Genomic DNA, 24,630 nt, shown 5'->3' on the forward strand with positions numbered 1-24,630 from the left:
TTAAACAATCACAGAATCTTAGGATTTGAAGGACCCCCCCCACACACACACACACACATAACTGATATTTCCAGACTTCTGCTGTCTCTAAGAAGTGGCCAGCATGTGTATCCATAGCTCTGTGATGGGATGATGACAGCAGTGGGAGGGAATCTGCCTTGGTGATCTCTGTTATAAGGCTGATTGTCTTTAACTCCGATCCACTTGACTTTTCACATCTCATTTATTCCTTCATATGTATTTTTTTCTGAAAAAGTAAATATAGCATACACGTAGAAAAGCACACTAAATTCACATGTATGGTTCAGAATATTATAAATGAGCACCTGTGCATTGCCTCTGAAATCAGGTAATACTGTTGTGGAAGCTATGCCTCCTTCCCCTAGAGATAGAAACCTACTGTCCTGATTGCTGAGTTAATCTTTTCACTACCCTTGTTCACAAATCTACTACTGATGTATGCGTTTCTGTCAACAACCTTAATTTTGGAAACAGAAGTGCCAATTAGCAGAGTATAGGAAGGGCAGTTTGCTAGTGCTAGAGGAAGACTCGGGAGACTCGGTTGCAGGATCTGGGTTATAACCTGACATTGAGCTGTCCTCAACAGTCCTATCCCAGGAATCAGAGAGCAAGAGCAGGAGTGAGCCATGGCAGACAAGACAGGGTTTACCACCTGGGCTGTAGGTGAACCAGCTCTACTAAACTTCTGGAAACCTTGTCTGGAGAGTGAGCTGCCTGGTTGTGCTCTGCTTTCTCAGCTCCTCTGGGCAGCCTGTGGGGATGAGGTGAGGACCCTCAGCACATAGGTCCTAGAGATAAGCTTCATCAGCATCAGGAAAGACAAGACCAGCGTCTAGGCTAGACTTGCTTCATGGATTTCCTTGTCATGTCCTCTTGCTGTTTGTGTGCTTGTTTTGATCAAGCACAGCCTAATTCAGCTTCTTCTAACTGCAATTTTATAACTTTATTTGATACTGTAGATAGTTCTCATTCACATTGATTGTCTATAGGTTTTTTGGGGGGGATGCAGGGGGTAGTGGTTTGGTTCTTAATGTTTTTGTTTTATTTTGGTTTTTTCTTTTTGTCTGTAGGGTTTTTTATTTATTTATTTATTTATTTATTTGTTTTATATATATATATATATACAATATTCTGCCTGTGTGTATGTCTGCAGGCCAGAAGAGGGCACCAGACCCCATTACAGATGGTTGTGAGCCACCATGTGGTTGCCGGGAATTGAACTCAGGACCTTTGGAAGAGCAGGCAATGCTCTTAACCACTGAGCCATCTCTCCAGCTCTGTCTGTAGGGTTTTAAATGTGGTAACAAGGATATAGATTACCAAAGTATAGAGCTTGTTTGCTGACTCCACATCCTTATTATCTGGACAAATGCATGCAGATATAATAGGAACATACATTTGACTCAGACGACTTTATTGAGCCTGCTATTAGTATGCACATCTGGAGTTCCCGCCTCCTTTATGGCAGATTTCAGATTTTTCTGAGTGTCCAGCCAGCACATTTTCTGAAGCCCACACTGTGGGTACCGTTGTGAATGTTGATGTATTCTTAGCTCACCACAGTCTTGGTTACTTTTCTGTTGCTGTAATGAAACACCATGAACAAGGCAACTTATGAAAGAAAGCATCTAATTGGCTTACAGTTTCCAAAAATTAGAAATGATGGCAGTATGAAGGAATGGCTAAGAACTCACATCTTGTTCCACAAGTAGGAGACAGATACATGCCACACACACACACACACACACACACACACACACACACACTCTCACATTCTTAAACCGGCTTTGATAACTTCAAAACCCTTACCCAATGACACACCTCCTGCAACAAGGTCAACACCTCCTAATCCTTCCCAAACAAAACAGTTCCACCAACTGGGAACCAAGTGTTCAAACATGTGTACCTATGGAGACCCTTCTCATTCAACCACCACAGCCACCTCAGTGAGGGCAAAATGGCCTTCTTTACCTTCTGCAGAAGCTATTAGTCCAGGTCCTCTAATTTAGCTTCTTTGAGAGGGTGAGCTAGGCAGGGTGGTGGATTCCTGTGATCCCAGCACTTGGAAGACTGAAGCAGGAAGATTGCTGTGAGGCCAACCCATTTTATAGTATCCTGACCTTGTCTCAAAATAATAATAATAATAACAACAACAACAATAACTAATTAGAGGGAAAGCAGTCCTTTTTCCAGACTTTCAAATTTAAAAATGCCTTTTCTATGCTTATATTTGCTAATTTTGCATACTCACTCATTATCAGTCTTATTATAGAATTTTTATTTGGAAATGACTTTTAGTGGAAAATTTGTTAATATTAAACTTTTATTATTAGGTAATTATGCATTCACACAATGTTGTAATAATACAGAAAAATCTTGGGAAATCATTTCTCAGCTACTACTGTAGCATCTTAAACTGCTGACTACATATAATCAGGATGTAGATATTTATTGACATAATGAGGGTACATGTGATTAGCAGGCATTGTCCATCACTACAACATCCCCCATGTTTATATAGCCACACAGACTTCTTTACTGCCCCCAGCCACCTTTTGACTCAGAAAGTGTGGCAGCCACTAATCTGCTTTCTCTTTTTATAATTTTGTTTCAAGATTGTTATTCTGCAGTGTATAACTTTCTGGAATTGGCTTTTTAAATGTTTGTTTATTCCAATGGGAGGGGAGTATTGTATCATTGTGTACATAGTGTACATATGGACATCAGAGGCCAACTTGCAGAAGTCAGTTCTTACTAGATTATGGGGATCAAACTCTTATCATCAAGCTTGACAGCAAATGACGTTAGCCTTTGAGTCATCATACCTGCCATAGAATTGGCCGTTTTTTCCTGAAGTAATTCTCTGGAGAGTCATTCTGGTCACTCCATGTATTGTTTGTTCATTCTTTCTGTTGGTGAGTTGGGTTTCATGGTGACCACTCATCTTAGTAAACAGCTGAGGGACATCGGGTTGTCATTAGTATGGCATAATTATGACTAAAGATTGTATAAACACGCATGTATTATGTGATGTGTTTTTATTTTACTGCCGTAAGCTCCCAGAGTGAATTTGTTGGGTTGTATGCTGCTTCTTCTTTTTCAAAGCTTAAATAAAAAAGTTTTAATTTGTATTTTTTTTAAATTTTTTTCCCATGGTATTTATTGAGCTCTACATTTTTCTCTGCTCCCCTCCCTGCCTCTCCTCTCCCCCCTTCAATCCTCCCCCAAGGTCCCCATGCTCCCAATTTACTCAGGAGATCTTGTCTTTTTTACTTTCTACTTCCCATGTAGATTAGGTCTATGTAAGTCTCTCTTGGTATCTAAGGGAGTGTTGTCTAAGTTCTCTGGGATTGTGATTTGTAGGCTGGCTTTCTTTGCTTTATTTTTAAAAACCACCTATGAGTAAGTACATGTGATGATTGTCTTTCTGTGTCTGGGTCACCTCACTGACGATGATATTTTCTAGTTCCATCCATTTTCCTGCGAAATTCAAGATGTCGTTATTTTTTTCTGCTGTGTAGTACTCCATTGTTTGCTTTTTTTAAAATCCATTCTTTGATCAGGGGCATTTAGGTTGTTTCTAGGTTCTAGCTATGATAAACAAAGCTGCTATGAACATAGTTGAGCACATGTCTTTGTGGCACGATTGAGCATCCTTTGGATATATACCCAAAAGTGGTATTATTGGGTCTTGAGGAAGGTTGTTTTCTAATTTTCTGAGAAATTGCCACACTGACATCCAAAGGGGTTGTACCAGCTTGCATTCCCACTAGCAATGTAGAAGTGTTCCCTTTTTCCCACAACCTCTCCAGCATAAGTTGTCATCTGGGTTTTTGATCTTGGCCATTCTTACAGGTGTTAGATGGAATCTCAGAGTTGTTTTGATTTGCATTTCTCTGATGACTAAGGATGTTGAACATTTCCTTAAGTGTCTTTCAGCCATTTTAGATTCCTCTGTTGAAAGTTCTCTGTTTAGGTCTGTACTCCATTTTTTTTTATTGGATTATGTGATCTTTTGGTGTCCAATTTCTTGAGTTCTTTGTATATTTTGGAGATCAGACTTCTGTCTGATATGGGGTTAGTGAAGATCTTTTCCCATTCTGTAGGCTGTCGTTTTGTCTTGTTGATCTTGTCCTTTGCTTTACAGAAGCTTTTGAGTTTCAGGAGGTCCCATTTTTAATTGTTTCTTCAGTGTCTGTGCTTCTGGGGTTATATTTAGGAAGTGGTTCCCTGTGCCAATGCATTCAAGTGTACTTCCCACTTTCTCTTCTATGAGGTTCAGTGTGGCTGACTTTATGTTGAGGTCTTTGATCCATTTGAACTTGAGAGTTTTGTGCATGGTAATATATATGGGTCTATTTTCATTTTTCTACATGTTCACATCCAGTTATGCCAGCACCACTTGTTAAATATGCTTTCTTTTTTCCATTTGATATTTTTTGCTTCCTTATCAAAGATCAGGTGTTCAAAGATGTGTGGATTGATACCTGGGTCTTCTATTCAGTTCCATTGGTCCTCCTGTCTGTTCTTATAACAGTACCAGGCTGTTTTCAGAACTGTAGCTCTGTAGTAGAGTTTGAAGTCAGGGATTGTGATGCCTCCAGAAGTTTTTTTATTGTACAGGATTGTTTTCGCTATCCTGGGTTTTTTGCTTTTCCAAATGAAGCTGAATACGGGTCTTTCGAAGTCTTTGAAGAATTTTGCTGGGATTTTGATGGGCATTGTATGCTTCTTGTATGTTTTGGTTTCTGTCTTAGTCACTGTGAAGTCTATTGCTGTGAAGAGACACCGTGATTAATATGACTGTTATAAAAGAAAATATTTAACTGGGGGCTTGCTTACAGTTTCAAAGGCTTAGTCCATTATTATCATGGCAGAGAGCATGGTGGTAGGCAGGTGTGGAGTGGGAGGTGTAGCTGAGAGCTACATGCTGATCTGTAAGCAGGGTGGGGAGGGAGGAAGGGAGACAGAGAGAGTTGGGGAGGTAGGATTTTGGTCTAACTCAGAGCAATTGAATTCAGATCTGCCTTTCACAAGACCCCAGGGGATGCATGCAGTCATTGTGGTTGGAGGAGCACTGTGGTTTGTCATCACTTGGTTTGCCTTCACCTTGAGGAATTAGAAAAATGTGCACAATAGGGCATTCTGGCTTCTGAATTTTCAACTTTACTTCTAAACAGTGTTTCTGCCACCCAGTTAGCTGACAAGGTAGAAGCGACAGTTCGGGAGCGGTTGAAGCCCCTCTTGATCAAGGCCCAGGTAACTGATTCATCTCATTTCCTTGCCTTTGGCAGTTCTGAAATGAAAGGAGTTTGTTACTTAGGTCACACTGACCCTTTTTTAGAGGGCCAAGTGTCTTCAATGATGGGAACCTGCAGTACAGAACAGGGTTTCACTGCTAGGGCCCTTCACAACCTCCAGACCACACACATCCTCTGTGTGGATTGGGGGGAGGGAGGCAATGAGAGGGTATAGGCAAGGGGAAGAGAAGCAAGCACTGTTTTTGAGAAGGGTGACATTTTTACTTGGGGAAGGAGTTTAGAGTGAATTTTCCATTCTTTTCTATTCAATCTATTGATAATGATGGTGTTTACTTAATCATCCCCTGGATGCTGGTCTCTGTGACCTTGGTAACTTAGAATTATTGGCTATTTTACAGTAGGAGAGGGGGATTTGGTACACTTCTCTGTACAAGCTAGAAGTTTCTCAAAGATGAAGCGACTTACAGCATACCACGATTTCATGTCACCCTCTGTAAGCAGTAGGGATTCAATAGTGACACCTGGATGGACCTACCCTGGAAATAGAAGCCATGCTGTTTTCAGGCTTCTAGATGAGGTCATGTAAGAATATTATGATCGTAGTTGGTTGAATGGAATTCTGAGTGTAGGAAGTTATAGGATTATTGACCTCAGAGGGCTCCTAGAGATGGAGTTGTGCAATGCCCTCATTTGACTCCTGAAAGAAAATACAGCACAGGCAGGTTGAATGACTTGCAAAGCAGCACATAGCTACTCTGGCAGTGTTTACAAAGTTGAGTGATTACAAACTGCCTGGAGCACCAAGGACAACACATGGCATTTGTTTTCCCCGAGGACCAAGTGCTCTAATTGCTGCCAAAAGCATATTATAGCTGAATAGTTCCACACAGGTTATTTTGCAACATGACTTATTCTGAGTTGTACATTGTTATAATCTGTGAATGCATTTGTCCTTTTTAATAGAGAGTTAATTCTTCTGTGGAAACAAATAGTCATTTGAAGGATCGTCTGTCACCAAGCGCAGCAGCAGCAGCATCCCAGCCTGCCGAACAGGTGTGTGGTGTTGGGATTCTTACATGCTAATGTCTCCAGTCAAAGGAAAATGATATGCAGATTACTTTGCAAACACTACATTATCCTACTCAAGGAGAGTGAAAATTCTTTTTCATATGTGACATGTTAATTTTTAGAGTGTATGTTTAGTTCTGTGTCTGAAGGGGCCTTGCACACAGCTCACAGACATCTCTAGAGCCACAGGTTTTTGTTGGTGCACTTTTATCTCTCCCCATAATGACAGAGTGTAGATAAACTGTGGCCCTGAATGTTAATGGCCTAAGGCAGAAGACTAGCTCCTTCATTTCTTTCTCATCCAGCCTACTTTGGCTCATTACTGGCCTAATTTCCTTTCTTTTTAAGGCTTAATGTTTTTGTTAAGCAAGCAAGTTTTGAGTACCCAGTACATGACCATGGTCCAACAGAAAAGAAAGAAGGTCCAAGGAAGAAATGAAAGCATTTGAGGAAAATAAAAACCTCTTTTGCTGTTGTTCAGGCTAATCTTCCTCTGGAGGATTTCCTGTTAATGTTTAGGGGACTGTCCCTGTCTGCCTGACCTTAGGGACTTTAGAGTAGAAGGTGCAAGTTGCATTCCTTTAGTCCTCTAAACGTTGCAGACAGGCCCCAGGCAGAGAGTATAAAGGAGTTAGAAGGAAGCTGGAGTGGCCTTGGGAGCAAGAAGACTGTAGGTCAAGACTGTTCAACCAACGTCATTATTGAGCAGGGTTTTAGCTGTATTTCATTGTTGCCATTTTTTATGTTATTATTTTGTGTTGGAGTCCCATGTGAGGTCAAGCTACTAGGATAGGAACTAAGCCATCATTGTTCATCATAGTCTCAGCTGTGTCGATGGCTTGGTGGTTTTTGTGTCTCATGGCCACTAAAAGCCCCTTTTAGACTCCCATTGAAGTAGTGGGCTAACACCTAACCTAGGAAAGCCGCTCTATAAAGCATTTCAATATGAAAGGAAAATGAAATGGATTACTAACAGTAAAGCAGACATATATAAATATTATGAGTAAAACAGGCTTTTATGTGCAAATTAAATTATCTTTAATACAATTGTTTGAAAGATAAAATCCAGCTCTTGTTTAGAATTCTGGGATGTTGGAAACATTCTCATTGCAAGGAGTTTTTCAGGCTATACATCAATAACCAGTGTTAAAAATAATCAGACAGCTAATGACTGCTGAGAGAGGGAGAATTAGTCTTTCCCAGGGATGAGCACCGTAACTGATAATCTGTTGAAGACCAGCTTCGACAAAACTCATTCCAGGGTAGGAGCGTGAGGATTAGAATTATTAAGCAAGAGGAACAGAGAGATATGAGAAATAAGAGACAGAAACACAGTACAGCCTTGGGAGGGCCAGTCAGTAAATGTTTATTTTTTACATGATTACATATTTCACACCGAAGTGGGAGGAAGGAGGCAACAGACTTTATTGACATGATATAAGGAATAGACTTGAATTCTCTGATCTTTGGTTCAGGTGGAGCAGATCCACCTCTAACCCAAAATACTAAGTAACCACACTCTAGGTCAGCATCTCTTGTCTACACCTGTTGACAGCAACTTTGAGAGAGCAAAAGTAAGTTCAAACTCTCTGACCTCCAGTCAAGGTGGAACAGGCTCACAACTCTGTGGGTCCTCACAATACAAAATGGTCAGCCCTGAAGTCATATTCACACAAGCAACACTAAGAGTCTTCAGCAGGTTGTGTTTATATAGGTGTATGTGTGTAACAATAATAAAGAAATAAAGGCTAGCACTTTGAGAGAGAGAGAGTAAGAGGGGAGTGTGGGAGGGATTGGATGGAGAAAAGGGATGGGGCAAGTTATGTAATTGTATTTTAATGAAAACATTTTTTAAAAATTAGAGTTTGAGGCCAGCCTGGTCTACAAAGTGAGTTCAGATAGTCAGGACTGTACAGAGAAACCCTGTCTTGAAAAACAAAGAAGAGAAAGAAGACAAGCCCAGAGAGGCTGAGTAAACTTATCCAGAGTTGAAGGGCAGAACCAGTCTTTACTCCCAGGAATGTCTCATTCTTTACCCAGAAGATAATAGGTTTTTTTCTAAAATGCAGATCAGATTATAGATCTATATTAGGATCAAGAAAAATAGTTGGGTGTGATGAGAGAAGCCTTTAATCCCAGCACTTGGTAGGGAGAGGCAGGATCTCTGTGAGTTTGAAGCTGGCTTGGCTCTATAAAATGAGTTCCAGGACAGCCAGGGCTATGTAGAGACCCTGTCTCGAAAGAAGAGAGAGAGAGAGCGCACATTGGAGAAATGCTTTGCACACTGTAAAGTACTTTGTTCATTTAAAGCACACAAAGTCAGGAGAGAATGTTCTCTACCACCTAGAATGTGTGATGTATAAAATAGGGTACATTTCCCTAAACGTGGCCGAAGAGATACGTGCTCTCCCAGTCAGCAGGGCAGGTGAAATGGTTGGTTGTCAATAAGGCACCGCTTGGTCATGCAGTCACTTAAGCGGCTGAGAAGAATTGTGTTGGCTTGTGCTTTTGTTACGTGCTGACCGAGAAGTTGTTCTGGCATAGGATCTCTGCCATTTGAATCACTGTGCTTTGGAGTTCTAATGACTAATAATAATCTTTAATTTTTTGGTCCTCTTTTATTACCTTTTCACCCTTTCTACCTTCATTTTGTAGGCTTCGGGTGTCAGTTATGCGTCCAGAAATGTTCATCAGCTGGACGACTGTTTGGAAGATGCTGCTCATGAGCTAAGGGCCATGACTCAGAATAAGACCTTGGGGTTAGAAACTTCAGCCACATTGGGGAACAGAAAGGACAGCCCTGATCTAGAGACCATGATGCTCCGGATGGAGGAAATGGAAGTAAGGTCTGGGCCTGCTGGTCTGTTTTGCCAGTGGGGGTTCACCTCTGCTCCTGATCGTGCTGCTGACACTCAGTATGACAGAGCCACAGGGTCCTACTTTTAAATCCAAGCTCTCTTTGCCAACTGAGTGTACCTTGGTTCAGTCACTTACCCTGTCTAATAAGTAGGTTTTTTGAGAGTAGAAGAAGATATAAAGTATTTAGCAAACATAACCCAATAAGTGGTCCATACTGTTACCACTCTGTTAACAGAGTCTTGTAATTCCAAAACCATAGATTCCAGGACTTGCTCCCACAGTTTGGGCCATTGACTTTTGCATCCATAATTTATAGACACCATTCAGTTGCCTCTTCTACCTTGCTGTAGTGACCCTGTCAAGCACAGGTGTCCTTACCCTCTTTAATTTCCAGACTAGTACTTTTAGAATGACTCCCTTTTCTTACAAACTTTTAGACCTCAGATAGGAACCATCCCGCTGGATTATTCAAGAACAGGAAACCAAAGTGCAGTGATCAAATGGTGTGGTCAAGGTCATAAATGCTGAGAGAGCTGGAGCACCCTGTTTGGGTCTGACCCCACACTCAGCATTTTTGCCTTAGTTACGTCATGATTAACTCAGTTCTTCCTCATTACTAAATAGGAAATTATAAAGAAGATAATTTTTGGTGGTTTTTGAAAATTTAAAGACATACTGTTTGTCCTATTCTTAAATCGCTTCCCCTCTCTTGGAGTAACTGCCTAGACCTGAGCTATCCTCAGCAGTAGAAAGAGCCAGCATATGTCTGCTGAAACACAGGTGGTCCGTAGAAGGACAGGGGACATGTGTCTGCCATCACAGCAGGCTCTAGGGACAAGCTAGCCAAGCTGCAGTCGTGTTAGTCATCCTGTCTCCTAGGCTTCCCTCATGAGCTGCTCACTGCCTGGCCCAGTAGACACCTGTTCTCGTCAGTGTCCGTCTGCCGAGCCGTTCCCACACTTACTACTTCTGGTTTATAATGAAACTTACTTTTTCTCATAAATAAAACTTTCTTTTTTAAAGAAATACCAGGAGACAGTTCGCCAAAGATATAATAAAATTGTTTACGCTGACCCTCACTTATGGATGCACGAAGAGAGAAATGGTAGGTGTTTTTCCCCAACCCTCAATATTTTACTCTGAAAAATTTCAAACATACTGAAAGGTTGAGAAAAGCTGCCAATAATGACCAGAACCCTGACTTGTAACTGTAAGGTTACCATGCCACTGTTGAGCCTCTGCACCCAGTTCATCCCAGTTTTGCATTTCAGATGTAATTCAAGGTAAACTGTAAAGTATTTCAAAGGAAACCACCAGATAACCATGCGTTTGACTCCACATATGCGACATCAGCTTGAGGTTCTTACTTATTTATGGTTTTGTTTTGCTTTTCTGAGGTCAGATTTATTTAAGGAACAGGGAGATGGCTTAGTGAGAGATTGAAACAGGAGAATTGACAGGAACTCCCAGGGCCAGCTAGCCTGGCATAGGCAACAAGAGAGACCCTGGTGGGCTGGAGAGATGGCTCAGTGGTTAAGAGCATTGCCTGCTCTTCCAAAGGTCCTGAGTTCAATTCCCAGCAACCACGTGGTGGCTCACAACCATCTGTAATGAGGTCTGGTGCCCTCTTGTGACCTTTAGGCAAACAAGCAGAAAGAATATTGTATACATAATAAATACAAAGTGGAAGGCCCTGACTGGCATCTAGTGTTGTCCTGACCACCAGGCATGTTCCATGCCATGCCAGTGCCTGCATTCTTGCACCTTCCCCATCTCTGTCTGTCTGTCTCTCTCCCTCTCTCACACGCACACACAAATTCACAAATTTATTAACTGGAAAAATATTTGCATGTAACACACAGATCTTAACTGTGTCTTTTGAGGAGTTCTGACAGATCTGTTTCTTACCCAAACTCCTGTCTAGATGGAGCACACATGGTTGCCGCAGAAATATCTCCTATGTCCTTCCCAGTCACTTTAGGCAATACTACTTTTCAGCCTTTTTGACTATCTAGAGGTTTGAGTAAGTGCAAGCTCTTGTTGGAAAATGTGTTCTTGTCTAGACTCTTCTAGTTAAAAAAGCATGTTATAGTCCATTGTTGCTGATTTTCTGTTGCTACTATAGCAAATAGAAGCTTAGAACACTTCTCACCCACAACTTACTGAATCAGAACACATTTAGTCTCTATAGCTTGAGTCAGAAAGCTGGAAATGAGTCTCAAAGAGAAGTGAAGATTCTGGCAGGGCTGGTTCCTTCTAGACGCCTAGATGATGGTCTCTTCTGTACTGCTCTCCCAGTTTCTACGGCTGCCTCCATTCCCCAGACTGGCCTTGTTATCCAGGGTCTTTTTCTATGGTATGTTTCAGCCGCCTTTCCTCCAGTAGTCAGGCCTTCCTTTGTTTGCCTATTATAAAGACACCTGTAATCACATATACAGATTACTCTGCCTACTCATCTCAAGATCTTAAAGTCCCTTCTGCAATGGAGGTAACACAGAATCCAACTATTGATTGTGAACATCTTGGGGTCCATTTACCTTACTAGCTATGCCTCCTCCCTCTCCTTATCCCCCTCCCCCTTTCTTCCTGAGACGTATTCCTTGGAATGTCCATACTACATCTAATTTGCATATTTGCCAGGGTATTTGTTTTCATCTAGTTTGAGGCTAGTAAGAATAAAGTGAAGGTGCTGGAGAGATGGCTCAGTGGTTTAGAGCATATGGTGCTCTTGCAGAGGACCTGGGTTCAGTTCCCAGCACCCATGTGATGGCTGACAGTAGTCTGTAACTCCAGTTCCTGGAGATCTGGGTCTCTCTGACCACTGAGGCAGCGGGCTCACAGTATACATACCTACAGGCAGGCAAACCCTTAAATAGAAGTAAATACATCTAAAATTTATTTTAATAAAGCAAATAATGAATCTAAAAAAAAAAGCCTGGTGACAGATTTCTATAATCCAAAACTGAGGCAGGAAAATCAAGAGTTCTATCTTGGGTGGCATATGAATTCCAGGCTAGCCCTGCACAGACCCTGTCTTAAGTAAATCTGCCATAAACATATTAATATTTGGACCATCAGTTTTTATTTCTCTTGGATAAATACCTAAGAAGTAGACTTGCCAGATCATGTGCTAGGTGTATCAAACTTTATAAAAACCTGCCAGACTGTTGCCAAGGAGCTGAGCCATGTCCACTCCTGTGTCCATTGAGCTGCCTGTGCTTGCTTGCCTCCAGCAGTGTCAGCCTTTTACACTGCGTCCTCGTAATGGATCTGGCAGGAGGATTGGTATTTCTTGGTATTTCATTTTCACCATCTTTTAATACATTTTAAGCTTTATTATTACCTTTAATTGTGGGTGTGTGCCTGCAGGGATGGGAGGTGGGGGTGCCCAAAGATGCTGAATTTCCGTTGGGTACCTGCCAGATGTGCTGGGAACTGAGCTCAGGTTCTCTACAAGAGCTGTTTATGCTCTTACTATCGAGCCATCTCTCTCCCTCCCTCCCTCCTCCTCCTCCTCCTCCTCCTTCTTCTTCTTCTTTTAATGTTTCTCTGTGTAACAGCCCCGACTATTGTGGAACTCACTTTGTAGAACAGGCTGGCCTCAAACTCAAAGATCCACCTCTCTCTGCTTCTCAAGTGCCAGGAGTAAAGGCATCCGCCACCACCGCCTGGCAATTTCTCTTTCTTGATGAGTAATACTTTGAACCTTTTCAAGTGATTAGTAGCCAGTGGGGTATATAATTCTTTATGAGATGTTCAAAATCGTTTTGCAGCTTTTTAATTGGGTTGCCCTTTTATTTTTTTTAATTATACAGATTATTTGTGTGTTCTAGGCATAAGTTCTTGTCAAATATATGTTTTGGGTTGGTTTATTTTGTTTCTGTTTTTCGTATTTTGCCATGCTGAGGATCGAAACCAGAACCTTGCATATGCTCAGCAGACACTGTACCTTTGAGCTATCTTCTCAGCACTGCCTTTTGTTTTGTGTTTTTTAAAATAACTGCTATATTCATAGTTGTCTGACCACTATTGGCTGCTTCTTCCTCAATTCCAAAATGTTTATTTTGACACCCCCACAAAACAACCCTATGTGTGTATCAGTGGTTACTTCCAATCCCCCCCCACACCACTTGGTGGCAGCCACCACCCTACTCAAGTGGATGTTTTGCAGTCATATGTTTCTTATGTGTAGCTTAACTACTTCCTCTCTCAATGATGTTAAAGTTTTAATTCTAATAAAACCTCAGTCAACTTTGTATATCTTTTTTTTTTTGTGTGGCCCAGAGAATCTTTGCCTGCCACTGAGGTGAGAGTTTACTATTTTCTTCTAGAATAAGGTTGGTTGGTTGGTTTTAGCTTTAATGTTTAGCACTATGGTCTGTCTTAGGTAAAAGTTTGTGGTTTGAGGAAAAGCTGCTGATATTCATTTGTTTTAGCTCTATTTGAAGAAAGAGACTTGGTTTTCTCTTCCACTTTTCAAAACTCGTACATTTATTTACATTGTGGCTGCAATTGCTAGACTCCTGCCACAGTTTGTCTGGGAAGCATTAATCAAATTCTGCTTCCTCATGAAAGAATAGCTGTGGTTGAGCATTACCCTAGTGAAACTTAAATCCAGTGCTTATTACATTTACTTAGAGATTTGTAGGAAGTTGCACGTAGATGCTTGATACCAGCTTATATCACATGGAATTCTTTCAAGATACAAATTTGCATCATTTTTAAAAAAGTATTCTCCATGTTAAATTTTGAAATATGGGCCATCTAACAGAGCATGCATGTACTCTTTCTGTGCTTTCTGCAGTTTTTATGCATTTTGTTGTTACTCATGGCGACAGCCCCTGGCTTCTGTCTCATGGGCTAGCAACTGAATTATTCTTCTGGGCCTGGCTTGTGTGATCAATCCTACCTGTGCAGTACTTTTCTTGTACAGGCTGAACAACCATAAACAAATAGGGATACTCAACCTTTATTATAGAGCTCTCCCTTTGCCCAGTTCTTGCTTGTAAACTCCCACAGCCTGTTCTAACAGGCTACAGCTATTTGCCAAGATGTTTAGCTTTCCCAACTAAGCCCCAGGTTCCCTGAGGCCTTGAGAGTTTGTCAGTCAGTCACGCCCCCATTGCGGCTACCAATGCAGGACCCTTTTAATGATTGTGCTGATTGTGTAGTCAGACAATGGACAGTTGGGATTTTTTGAGTTGGAGGCAAAGGAAAGGGATGTGTTTTACTGATGGTTTGACCATGGACCACAAAGATAGGTTACATACTGTGAAAGAAAGTTTTAAGAGGGACTTAGTGTCTTTTCCTTTCGATAGGACAACCTTTAATTATTAGTTGTTATATAGGTATCTGTGTAGAAGGCTTCATTTACATTTCAGAGGAGCTTTTTAGAGTCTGGAGAAGTTGCTTAGCAATAAAGAAAGCACACTACTCTTGCAAAGGACTGGAGTTTGATTCCCAGCACTCACATTAGGCAGCTCTCAACTGCTTGTAAATGTAGCTTCAGGGCCCCCATTGCCCTCTTCTGGTATCTCTAGGTACCTACACTCCAGTGCATATACCCACACACAAACACACATAACTAAATAGTTTTTTAAAAAGAGGAGCTTTTTAAAGCACTAAGAACTAAGTGAGTGTTGGACACTTGTAATTCCAGCATCATGAGAACACTGTAGGATCCAGAACCATGCTTAGAACCAAATTTAAAGTGATATTAGGGTTATGTGATGTCTAATTCTTTACTTGCAACTCTGTGAATAACTGAAAATTGCTTTTACTCAGCAGTGGTAACATTTTTACAGGAGCTGATCTTGGCAGTGTTTGTTCCTGACAGTGAGTGATCATGAGCATGTATGTGCATCAGAGAAAGTGTCTTGCTGGAGCAACTTTACCTGAGGGACGGGTTTCTTTCTTCCGCTTGAAACACATTTAAAACTAGAAATCATCTGAAACTCAGGAGAGCTCTCAGGTCTGCAAGTTGTAGTTAATAAATTAGTGTCTTGACTCTCATGCAGATTTTTTTGCAACAATGTTCAGAGACAAGTTATATCTGCTAATTAAGTGTTCAGGTCTTTTGGATGGCTTTCTCCTTCTTCAGTAATCAAAGCATTTAAAGGTTAAGAAACAAACTTCTTGACTTCAGACTCCTTGACTGGCAGCTGGGTCCCAGTAAAATGGTGTCTCCTGAGGCCTTTCACAGAACGGACAAGGACTCTGACGTGGCGCTGGGGAGCAGTACTGCTTTCTGAAGACTGACTGCAGTGTTTTCTTTCTCTAGAACTTAAAAATCCACCCTTGTGTTTGAAGCCCCTCTGCACCAACCCCGGCCTGTGTCTTAATGTGTGAGAAAGATGGCTATGATATCCTCAGAGTTCGTTAGCTACTACCACACATTTTTGACATCAGTCATTTTATACCTGTCCCTTCTAGGCCAGAACAACCCAACAGTAAGTGAAAGACCTTTGGCTCCCCATCCAATCAAGATCACTAAGACAGCAACTCCCAAGGACCCAGCCGTAAACATCTTGTTAGAGAGACCCTGCAATGCCAAGTAAGTGACAGTGACACTGTGGCTTTTCTAGTTGGTGGCATTGGGTGTGGTTCGCATGTGACAAAAGTTGTTTGGAGCAAGTTCTTGCAAACTCCGATGGATCAGTAAGACGATGGTTCTGTGGTTGGCATTGAATGCTAGCATTGTAAGGAAGCCTCCGGCACCTGGCAGTTTAGCTGGCTTTCACTCTGGCATATACGATTGTGCTGACACTCAGTGTGAGCTTTATTTCATGCACAGCAGGAATGCCTGCAGTGTTGAGAACTAGTGTGGTAGAAAGAAGTGGGAAGCGATGGCACGATGCTGGATTTTGTTCAGTGTGAGGAGGGCAGGCCATTGTGGTGCAGGAACAGCTCGCTCTTGCTTACATGTGAATGCTTTCGTCCCTCTCACGTGTTCTCAGCTCACTGGATGAAAGTGTGGGGACAGAGGAGGAATCAGAGAGAAGGGAGGCCCGCTTTCCCTCCGCTGGAGAAGATCTACAACAGAAGGAAGGCTGGACTCCCCTCTTTGTTCCACCACGGATGCGGCATAGCATTGGTGATTACTGTAGCCGATTTGAGCAATTCCTACGAATTATATCTCATGAGGCTATAGGCTCCTTCAACCCATGGCTAATAGCTGAAAGGTTAGTAAAATTTCTGTCTCTGCTTACAGGCCAAGGACCAAATTTTAGACTTGAAGAGGATCTGGAGAAAGGACTTAGCTGAGGTCTTAATCTTTGCTTTGGGGTTGTAGTGGCCTCTCATGGGTGGCGTGCAGCCTCCTCTGTGAACCGCTCTTCTTCAGATGTGCCCTGCAGTCTCCTCTCGGGCAGACTATCAGTCTGAGACCAGGGTGCCATAAAATGTTGTAGGCTGACTTGAAACAACAAGAATGTCTTTTCACAGTCTGGAGGCTGGGAGTTATCTAAGATCAAAGTATCTGATGGGTGTCCCCTTCCTGACTGGCTGACAGCTGCCTTCTTACTCTGTCCTCTAGTGACAGAGGTCCTCTATCTCTTCCTCTTGGGGCACTATTCCCATCATGAGGACTCTACCCTTGTGACCTCATATGGACATCATTACCTTCCTGGCTGAGGCTATCATACTGAGAGTTAGGGCGTCAATGTATGAATACAAATACTCAAGTTAGGGCTGATTTCTTGATGCCGTTGTTGAGGATTGCACTCCATAAGAGAGTACAAGTATTGCTGGGCAAGAAATGGCCATTATCAAATGCTCCTGACTGAGACATATGGGCCTTGATGAACAGCTAGCTTCTGACTGCACTATTCTTCCTGCGCCTCTCTTCTTGGCCTCCAGGTACCTCCTCTAAGTACTGCTGTATAACAAAATGCAAGGCATTTTTTATCATTGAGCAAAATAGTAGATTACCTGTATTTTCTTAAATTTTAATCATTTTATTTTCATTCATGAGCTTTTGACATCATGTACTGCTTCTCTTTAGGTAGTTAGAGCCCATGTGCTGCCCTGGGCAAGGTGTGTGCTAAGGAAGGAGACTTAGGGCTTCAGGGAACCTGGATTCCAACATAGCACATCCAGAAATATGGGAAAGCCATTCAAAAAGAATTGCCTTTGAGTATAGGAAGCAGCCAGTCCAGATTGGTAGTGGAAGACAGGTCAGAAAGGATGTTACTCTGAGGCAGAGTGAAGAGAGTTGGAAGGAAATCCCATGTCATATGTGACCTGCTGTGCTGTGAATGAGAAGTGCCCTGTGTTCCCCTCATGGTTTAGTGGAGAAGCAGGATAGGAATATAGACAGAAACAGATACAAAGACTGGTCACTTCCAGAAATACCATATTTCTGCTTCCAGAAATGACACGCCTGGTGATTGAACCACTTCTCCCCTGAGGATAACTGTTAATAGAAAAGCTGGATTAAAAATAAAATGTATACTCTTGAAGGCATCTAGATACCAACTAGGTAATGAAGAATAACTAGGTCAGGACCGTGGAGAAGACAGGTGCTCAGTCCACATATGGTGCTGGATGGTTCGTTGTGGAGGGCAGCACGTCCACAGCCTCCTCATGTCAGGAGACAGAGGTGGAACCCGGTGGTGCCAAGCTACTGCCTTAGGAAAGTTTCTCTACTTCGTTGTTTGTGGTGCTGGTTTTGAACCCAGGACCTTATAGATTCTAGGCCAACCCTCTTCTGCTGAGCTACATCCCCAGACCTTGTATTACTTGGGATTGAGACCTTGGAAGGTTGCATTCTCTGTAAGTTTAGGTGACCTGGATATATAGGTCTTCTTCCGGACTTTACTCACAGCCATATCTCCCCAGTTGCTGAAGTGATTCCAGATACTCTTGTTCCTGAGGCTCCAGATGTAAACAAACATAAATTTTTCTTTGGAAAAAATCATATCTTTATGGGAGACTTAATTTATTCTATAGTTTTCAAAACAGTGTCTAGCTTATAGTGGAAATAGCCAGGCAAGAGAGAGACAATAGCAGCAGCTCATCCACAACAGCTCCAAATAGCAAAGCTGTTGACAGACTCAAATAATTGCCTGTGTGGTCACGGACATAAAAGACACAACTTAGAATTTTGCCAGAAGACTGGGAGCTAGTCAAAATCCGAATATACATCCAAGGATAAAAAGGAGACTTTCTGAAATGAGGAATGTACGGGATAGGCTTGATAGCAAATTAGATACAGAAGAGAAACTTGGAGGCTTGGAATGTGGAAATACATATTTATCTCCAGAGCAGTATAGAAAGGCAGCATTAAAGGTGAAAGGTAAAGACAGGAGGGTTGGAACACAGAAGAGCAAGCAGTGTGGTCTAATATATGTAAGGGTATGGTCTGAGAAGGAGAGGAGAGTAAGACAGTGGGTCTGAGACAATATCCAGAGAGATAATGGCTGTCACCCCCAAGGTGACAAGGAACAAGTCACAAAGACACAGGAAAACAAACCCCAGGTAAGTCTGAAAATATCTCTATCATTAATTATAGAGGAAAATGGTGGATTATAAGGAAGACGCCTGAAGACATCACAACTGAGTGGTAAAATCAGCAGTTGTCAGGAAAGGGGCAAGCACTAGGGGACACAGGAGCCCTCTTTTGGCATCTGTTCCAGAAATATGTAGCAGAGCGTGATTGTAAGGGAATACTAGATAACCCCAGAGACAAGGATAGTAGAAGATTAAAAAAAAAAAACTTCTCAAGAAATGTCATGGTCACTGGGCAGTGGTGGCACACACCTTTAATCCCAGCACTCGGGAGGCAGAGGCAGGCGGATCTCTGTGAGTTGGAAGCCAGCCTGGTCTACAGAGTGAGTTCCAGGACAGGCTCCAAAGCTACTGGGAAACCCTGTCTCAAACCATCCCCCCCTCACCAAAAAGAAAAAAAAGAAAAATAAGAAAGAAAAAAATGTTAAGGTCGTGGATGGGAGACTGAGGAACTTATTTTAAATGAGAGAATGAAACTAGTCTAAAGAGACATGACAACTAAATAGTGTGGATTGGATCCTGAACTCTGAAAAGTTTTAATGGCATTATTTGGAAGGTCAGTAAGGATTGAATAAAGTCTGTAGGTAAGATTAGATAATGGTTTATAGTGATGTTATGGCAACTGTCTGCACAGTGTCTTTTCTAGGACACACTGAAGTTCTTGAGGGATCCCAGGTCTGCAGCATACTCTCCAGCAGTTTAAATGAAGAGGTCTGTGTGTTGTGTGTGCATGCACATGTTTATTTAGAGACAGCTGGGATTCAGAGGACCTTGACCTTTCCCACAGAGAAAGCATGCACCTTCGCTGAGCTAAGGTTGGACTGTGGCCAGGTCCTTCATTTCCAGTCACCTCTAATGTCAGCCGTCTCAAGGGTGAGGTCCGTTTGTCTGTTTTAGTACTTTTGCAGGGCTTGGGGAACTAGGTGCTACCATGTTAATATCTGGGAGAGCCAGGTCCCTTGCCTTCTTTTTCTTCTCCAGAAGTATCTTCACTCTTCTAGGTTTTTGGATCTCCACACAATTTTCAAGTTGATTTACTAGGTTTTCATGAATACTGAACAGCTCTGTTTGACTGCCCACGCCTTCAGCTGTGTCCTTTGTTTTCCAGCTTTTCAGACGAGCTGGTAGATGAAGCCCTGGGGGCTGTGGCTGCGGAACTGCAGGATGTGTGTGAAGACTATGCAGAAGCCGTGTTCACCTCAGAGTTCCTGGAGGCTGCTGCATGAAAGCTGTCCAGGCAGGGTCCTCATAGCTCTGCAGGAGAGACAGCAGCACCCTGTGTCAGCCCATGGGGAGCCTTTGTCCTCAGCCTCCCACTGAAGGGAAGTGCCAGTGAGGTCATCCTCACTCCGCATTCTCTCTTTGCTGTAGCAGTGGTTCTGGAAGTTATAACAGGGTGGGTTATGTTTCTCAGTGCTCGAGGAACACGAAAGGATTATAATGATACAATATTTTCAGAATGTATAATTTTCCCACTGAAATGGTGTGTTCATTCCTCTGACTCAGTTTGGAGATCAAAATGTTTTGAAAGGTAATGGATAAAGACATTTCACATAGGAATCCCAGCCTCTGTTGAACCACAGGGGAGGGCTGATCAGTGCTAACCCAAGTGCAGTCACTATCTGTTCCCAGCACCTGGATCCTGTGGTAAATGTGTTCCTCACATTGTCACTGGTGCTGCCTGTGAGGACACCTGTCCCTTCTGAGTGACAACCAACATGGAATGCAGAGTCACCAAGCCTCTGCTGAGCAGCAGTAGGAGCCTGGCACACAGACCAAACACTTTCTCCTCAGCTCACTCCCTAGGGAGTTTTTCATGTTTTCAGTTCCTTGGAGTCATTTACTGCTGTTTTGACGCATGCTGATATGAAGAGCATTTCTCTGACTGCAGAAGTTTGAGGATAGGAGAGAGCAGGCCTTCCCCATGCCAGCTCACTTTTCCTGAGGGCAGAAGGTCCTCTCCATACCACAGAGCATCCCGTCTGAAGGAGGGAGCCAAGTGGTGACTGGAAGTCTTGGACTTTCCAGGGGACCAAGATGCCCTTGTGGCCTTTTGAAGGCTCATACGTCCTTGTACTAAGGTTTTCAGAAACTCTGAATTGAGAAAAAGAAAAGGAATGTGTGTAAAAATAAGGCAACTGCCTGAAAAAAAAAAGTTTTCCTGGGTCAGTTATTTGCATGAGGTTTGGTAAAGAAATAGAAGAGAAAGGGAGAGACACACTCGAGAATTTGTGTGAATATGGGTACTGCGGATGCCCGCATGGCCTCCTGGGATTGTTTCCAAGGTACCAGAAGTTCAGGTGATGATTTAGCTGCTTTGTCACACTTATTTGTGCAAAATTGATTTTTTTTAAATATTTTCTCGCTTATTGTTACATAACCTCAGAATGTAAAGAGCATCAAGGGAATCGTAGTCTTCAGTCTGGAGAGTAAACGTGCACTTGAGCCACGAGAAGCACTTGTCGTTGGTGGTGTAAAGTCATTTGTGTGACTGTTTTTACTGTGCTTATTTAAAAAATAAACTCAGTATTTTAAATTGTGATCATGTCTATTTGAAGTAATTTACATCTTCTTTTCCCACAGGCAATGTGAAATGGGATTTACAGAAACCCCTGAGAATACTTTTGTATTTGATGTTAACATAGTAGACTATTTGCCACCTCAGAGAAAAATAAATGCTAATAAAACCTAACATTTATTGAGCACATGCTGGAGTGTTGCTCTGATGGTGTTCCCTGCACTAACTTAATGCTGTGTACTCTGTGAGATAGGTACCGTCACACCCCACTAACAGATGAGAGCAGGAAGGGGGGTTGGGGCCATCTAGCCTGTGTTCCTCAGCTACACTGTGGTCATGGAGTCACTCACTTCCATGAAGATTACTGTGTCACTGTGTGCGTGCTCCTGCCTCTCCTTGTCTCCAGCTAGTGGCCTAGACACTGCTTCTGGAACAGTGCCTTTGCTAAGTACTTCCTACGGAGGCCTGTCCTTCCTGATGGCCCCCCTGCACCAGGCGACATCCACCAGGTGGATGAGCCTCACCTCTGCCTTGTGCCCAGGCTCTGCTTCACAGCCCAGATCCTTGTGGCTCTTGACAGTGAGACACAAAAGTAAACCACAAGAAGTAAGAATTTGGAAATGGGGATTAAACCCTCTGACTTAGATGCTCCTGCATACAGCCTTGCAGCCAGACCACTAGAGTTTTTGCTTCATGAAAAGGGGCTGAGCACATGTGAGTCATTCTCTAATTCCCTTGGGTTTTCTCATGACCTGTTTTAGAGGGCCATGCGTGAGCTGAAGATGTTTGTGCTGCCTGAGCTCCCCACAGTTTGCTGAGATGCCTGTGTGCTCCTCGGTGCTCCTTCCCACAGGCCGGCTTTCACTGCCAGGCCAGCTGTCTCACCTGTTTGGTCCTAGTCTCCGGTTAAGACTTGCGGGCAGGGATTCTGCCTAGCACACGGTTCTTGCTCTGCAGTTTCTTTTGAATTAATGTACCGGGGGTGGATCACATCCCGTATAGTCCACAGATATGTGTTGGCCTTGCATGGCCCTGGCATATGGCCATCTAGGAGGGTGCACATTGGTCTAGGGATCTACTGCTGTTAGCTTTCAACTCGAAAACTTATCTCCCTCCACCTAGACTGGGGGAGGGGTACCCCAGTTGCTCTTGGGCCTGCAGGCTGCCCCTGTAAACCGAATGTGGGGCAGACCTAGGGCTAGAGAGCTGACAGAAGTGAGTGGGGTGCAGGTGGGAAGGTGGCCTCTGTCCCTTCTTGATGTGGTTGCCCTTCCTGCACCAGGGTGGTGTGCTGGAAGAGGAACAAGGGAGATGAGAGGAAGTTTTCACCCTCCTCTTCCCAACTAGTTCCAGGTGCCAGCCTCCCTGCATTGGGGGGCCCCAGAAGAGTGAACAGAGGAGGCAGTGCTGGGAGGGGACATAGTGGCCACAGGCTGCAGGTGCAAGAGTCCAGATGAAGCAGAAGGACCACACTCAAGCTCCTATTTCTTCTGAGTGCAGTTACTGCCTTAGTTTGACACTGGTTGTTGCCTGCAACAGCTGAAAACCAAGCCCTACCCTTAGCATGGCTCCTGGTCACCATGGAGGTACTCTGGAGCAATGGTTCTCCACTTTCCTGATGCTGTGACACTTTAATACAGTTCCTTATGTTGTGGTGACCCCGCCCCCAACCATAACATTATTTTCATTTCTACATCATAACTAATTTTGCTACTGTTATAAATCATAATGTAAGTATTTGCTTTCTGATGGTCCTTTGGGGGTCGCAACCCATAGGTTGAGAACCACTACTCTGAAGGGTTAAAGCAAGCCCCTGTTTCTTTGGGCCCCTGCAAAGCAGAAGGCAGCGATCTAATCATGTATGTCCTTACCAGTACTGACCTCCCGTCAGCTCTTAGCTGGTGCCAGAACTGTTTATGGTCAGTTTCAACACCGGTGTTTATTTCAGTAGCCAACAGTGCAGGCTTGGGTTGGAAGGGTTCCTGTCAGCCCGGTAGAATCATTTATTTCCCTGACCCTGGATCCCACAGCTTTAGCCTCTCCCTGTCCCACTCCAGTACCATAAAGTGCTCTGTGGGGAGCCTCTGAAGCCCTGCCTGTGGTTTCTGAAGCCCCTTTGCATTATCTGCAGCCCAGCCGTGAGGTACCATGGCAGTTTTGGGGGGCCAGGGCTGAGAGGCCGGCCGGCCGGCTGCCCACCTCCACCTCTTCTGCTCTGACCGCCCTTCTCATGTACCAGACCTCTGCTCCCAGGCGCGTGGGCTCTTTGCTTCCACTGCAGCCCTCCACCCTGTCGGGGTTCATACCTACACCTGCCAGACGCCCTCCCCCTATCTCTTTCCTAGTCCCTGCCTTCCTCCTCAGCCTGGACATGCATTTTTTTCTCCTCAGCTTCTTTCCCAAGTATCCTGCCCATGTGTGTCCACTCCTCTAACTTCCTGGTCTTGGTGAGGTCTCCTATTCATGGGCTGCAGGTCAGTAGCCTTACTGAGAAGCCCCCTGTATGTTCCTGCCTCTGCTTGGGTGGGGCCTTCAGTACCTCCAGTTTAGCTCTCAGTGCCTGAGAGTTCCTGGGCATGGGAGAATTCCTAGGAGCTTCTGGCTCAGGAATCTATGTTCCAGGGGAGAAAGGGTACCCAAGTCCTCAGATTCACCAAGTCACCAAGTCTAAGCTTTATTTGACCTAGAAAAGTCTGACAAACACTGGTTACTCAGGTGCACACAAGGAAGAGGGAGCATGGAGACTGGGCCAGCTACCAGAATGTTTGCAGGATTCTTCAGCACCTTTAAGACCTCCCAGAAGAGCCACAGCTCCAAGGTACTCAGAGCAGAGGGCTTTCATTGTCACTGATACCTAATGGAGTTATCCAGAGTAAGAGAGACTGTGTGTGTACTTGGGTTTACCACCACCTCACATCTACCCACTGTCTTAAAATCCCCAGGTGCCTTTAGGTATATGCCGCTCTCCCTCTAGGTCATGTAACAGCCCCTTTATGTACCAGTAGTAGTTCAGGTGGTTAAACTCTCCTGTCACTCCCATACCTTAGTTTCCAAGTCTGTAATGTGGACGAAAAATGATACCTGCCCAAGGTTTTTGTGACGATTAAAGGATATGGGCATGAAAATCCAGAGATCAGCACCTGGCTGTGAGTTCTGATATCTATTCGCTGTTAGGTTTCTTACAGAACCTGTTAGGAGAGAGCCTTGGCATGCATCAAGCAGCTTGGAATGTTCTCATCTCTTGTGTTGGTTTTCTCTATTCTCTGTCCAGTGTGGATGCTTGCCGTGTCCTTCCGCCTGGACACCTGGCAGTGCGTTCCTAGTTTTTTCTTTTTCTGCCCTGGGCATCATATCTGGGGCCTGTCCAGCTGTCTGCTGGCCTGCCCTAGACCCACA

The 24,630-nt window shown here is 43.5% G+C and overlaps 1 protein-coding gene across 10 annotated transcripts in view; it reads left to right on the forward strand.

The window, feature by feature from the left end:
* The window catches only part of Kiaa0753 (KIAA0753 ortholog), a 55,166-nt gene extending 33,908 nt beyond the window's left edge, over positions 1-21,258 (forward strand). For 6 of the 10 annotated variants that reach the window (XM_075991770.1, XM_075991771.1, XM_075991774.1 and 3 more), the window contains exons 13-19: positions 5,202-5,280; positions 6,246-6,335; positions 9,006-9,191; positions 10,233-10,314; positions 15,642-15,762; positions 16,166-16,390; positions 19,825-21,258. In XM_075991770.1, the coding sequence (XP_075847885.1) occupies positions 5,202-5,280; positions 6,246-6,335; positions 9,006-9,191; positions 10,233-10,314; positions 15,642-15,762; positions 16,166-16,390; positions 19,825-19,942 (901 nt within the window). In that variant the 3' untranslated portion in view covers positions 19,943-21,258. Of the gene's footprint in view, positions 1-5,201; positions 5,281-6,245; positions 6,336-9,005; positions 9,197-10,232; positions 10,315-15,641; positions 15,763-16,165; positions 16,391-19,824 lie in introns of all 10 variants that reach the window. The other 4 variants (XR_012912350.1, XR_012912349.1, XR_012912351.1 and 1 more) reach the window with 2 other exon arrangements.
* Positions 21,259-24,630: the final 3,372 nt, after the last annotated feature.

This window comes from Microtus pennsylvanicus, chromosome 11 (genome assembly GCF_037038515.1).
Source record: "Microtus pennsylvanicus isolate mMicPen1 chromosome 11, mMicPen1.hap1, whole genome shotgun sequence".
In the NCBI taxonomy this organism is placed as follows: domain Eukaryota; kingdom Metazoa; phylum Chordata; class Mammalia; order Rodentia; family Cricetidae; genus Microtus; species Microtus pennsylvanicus.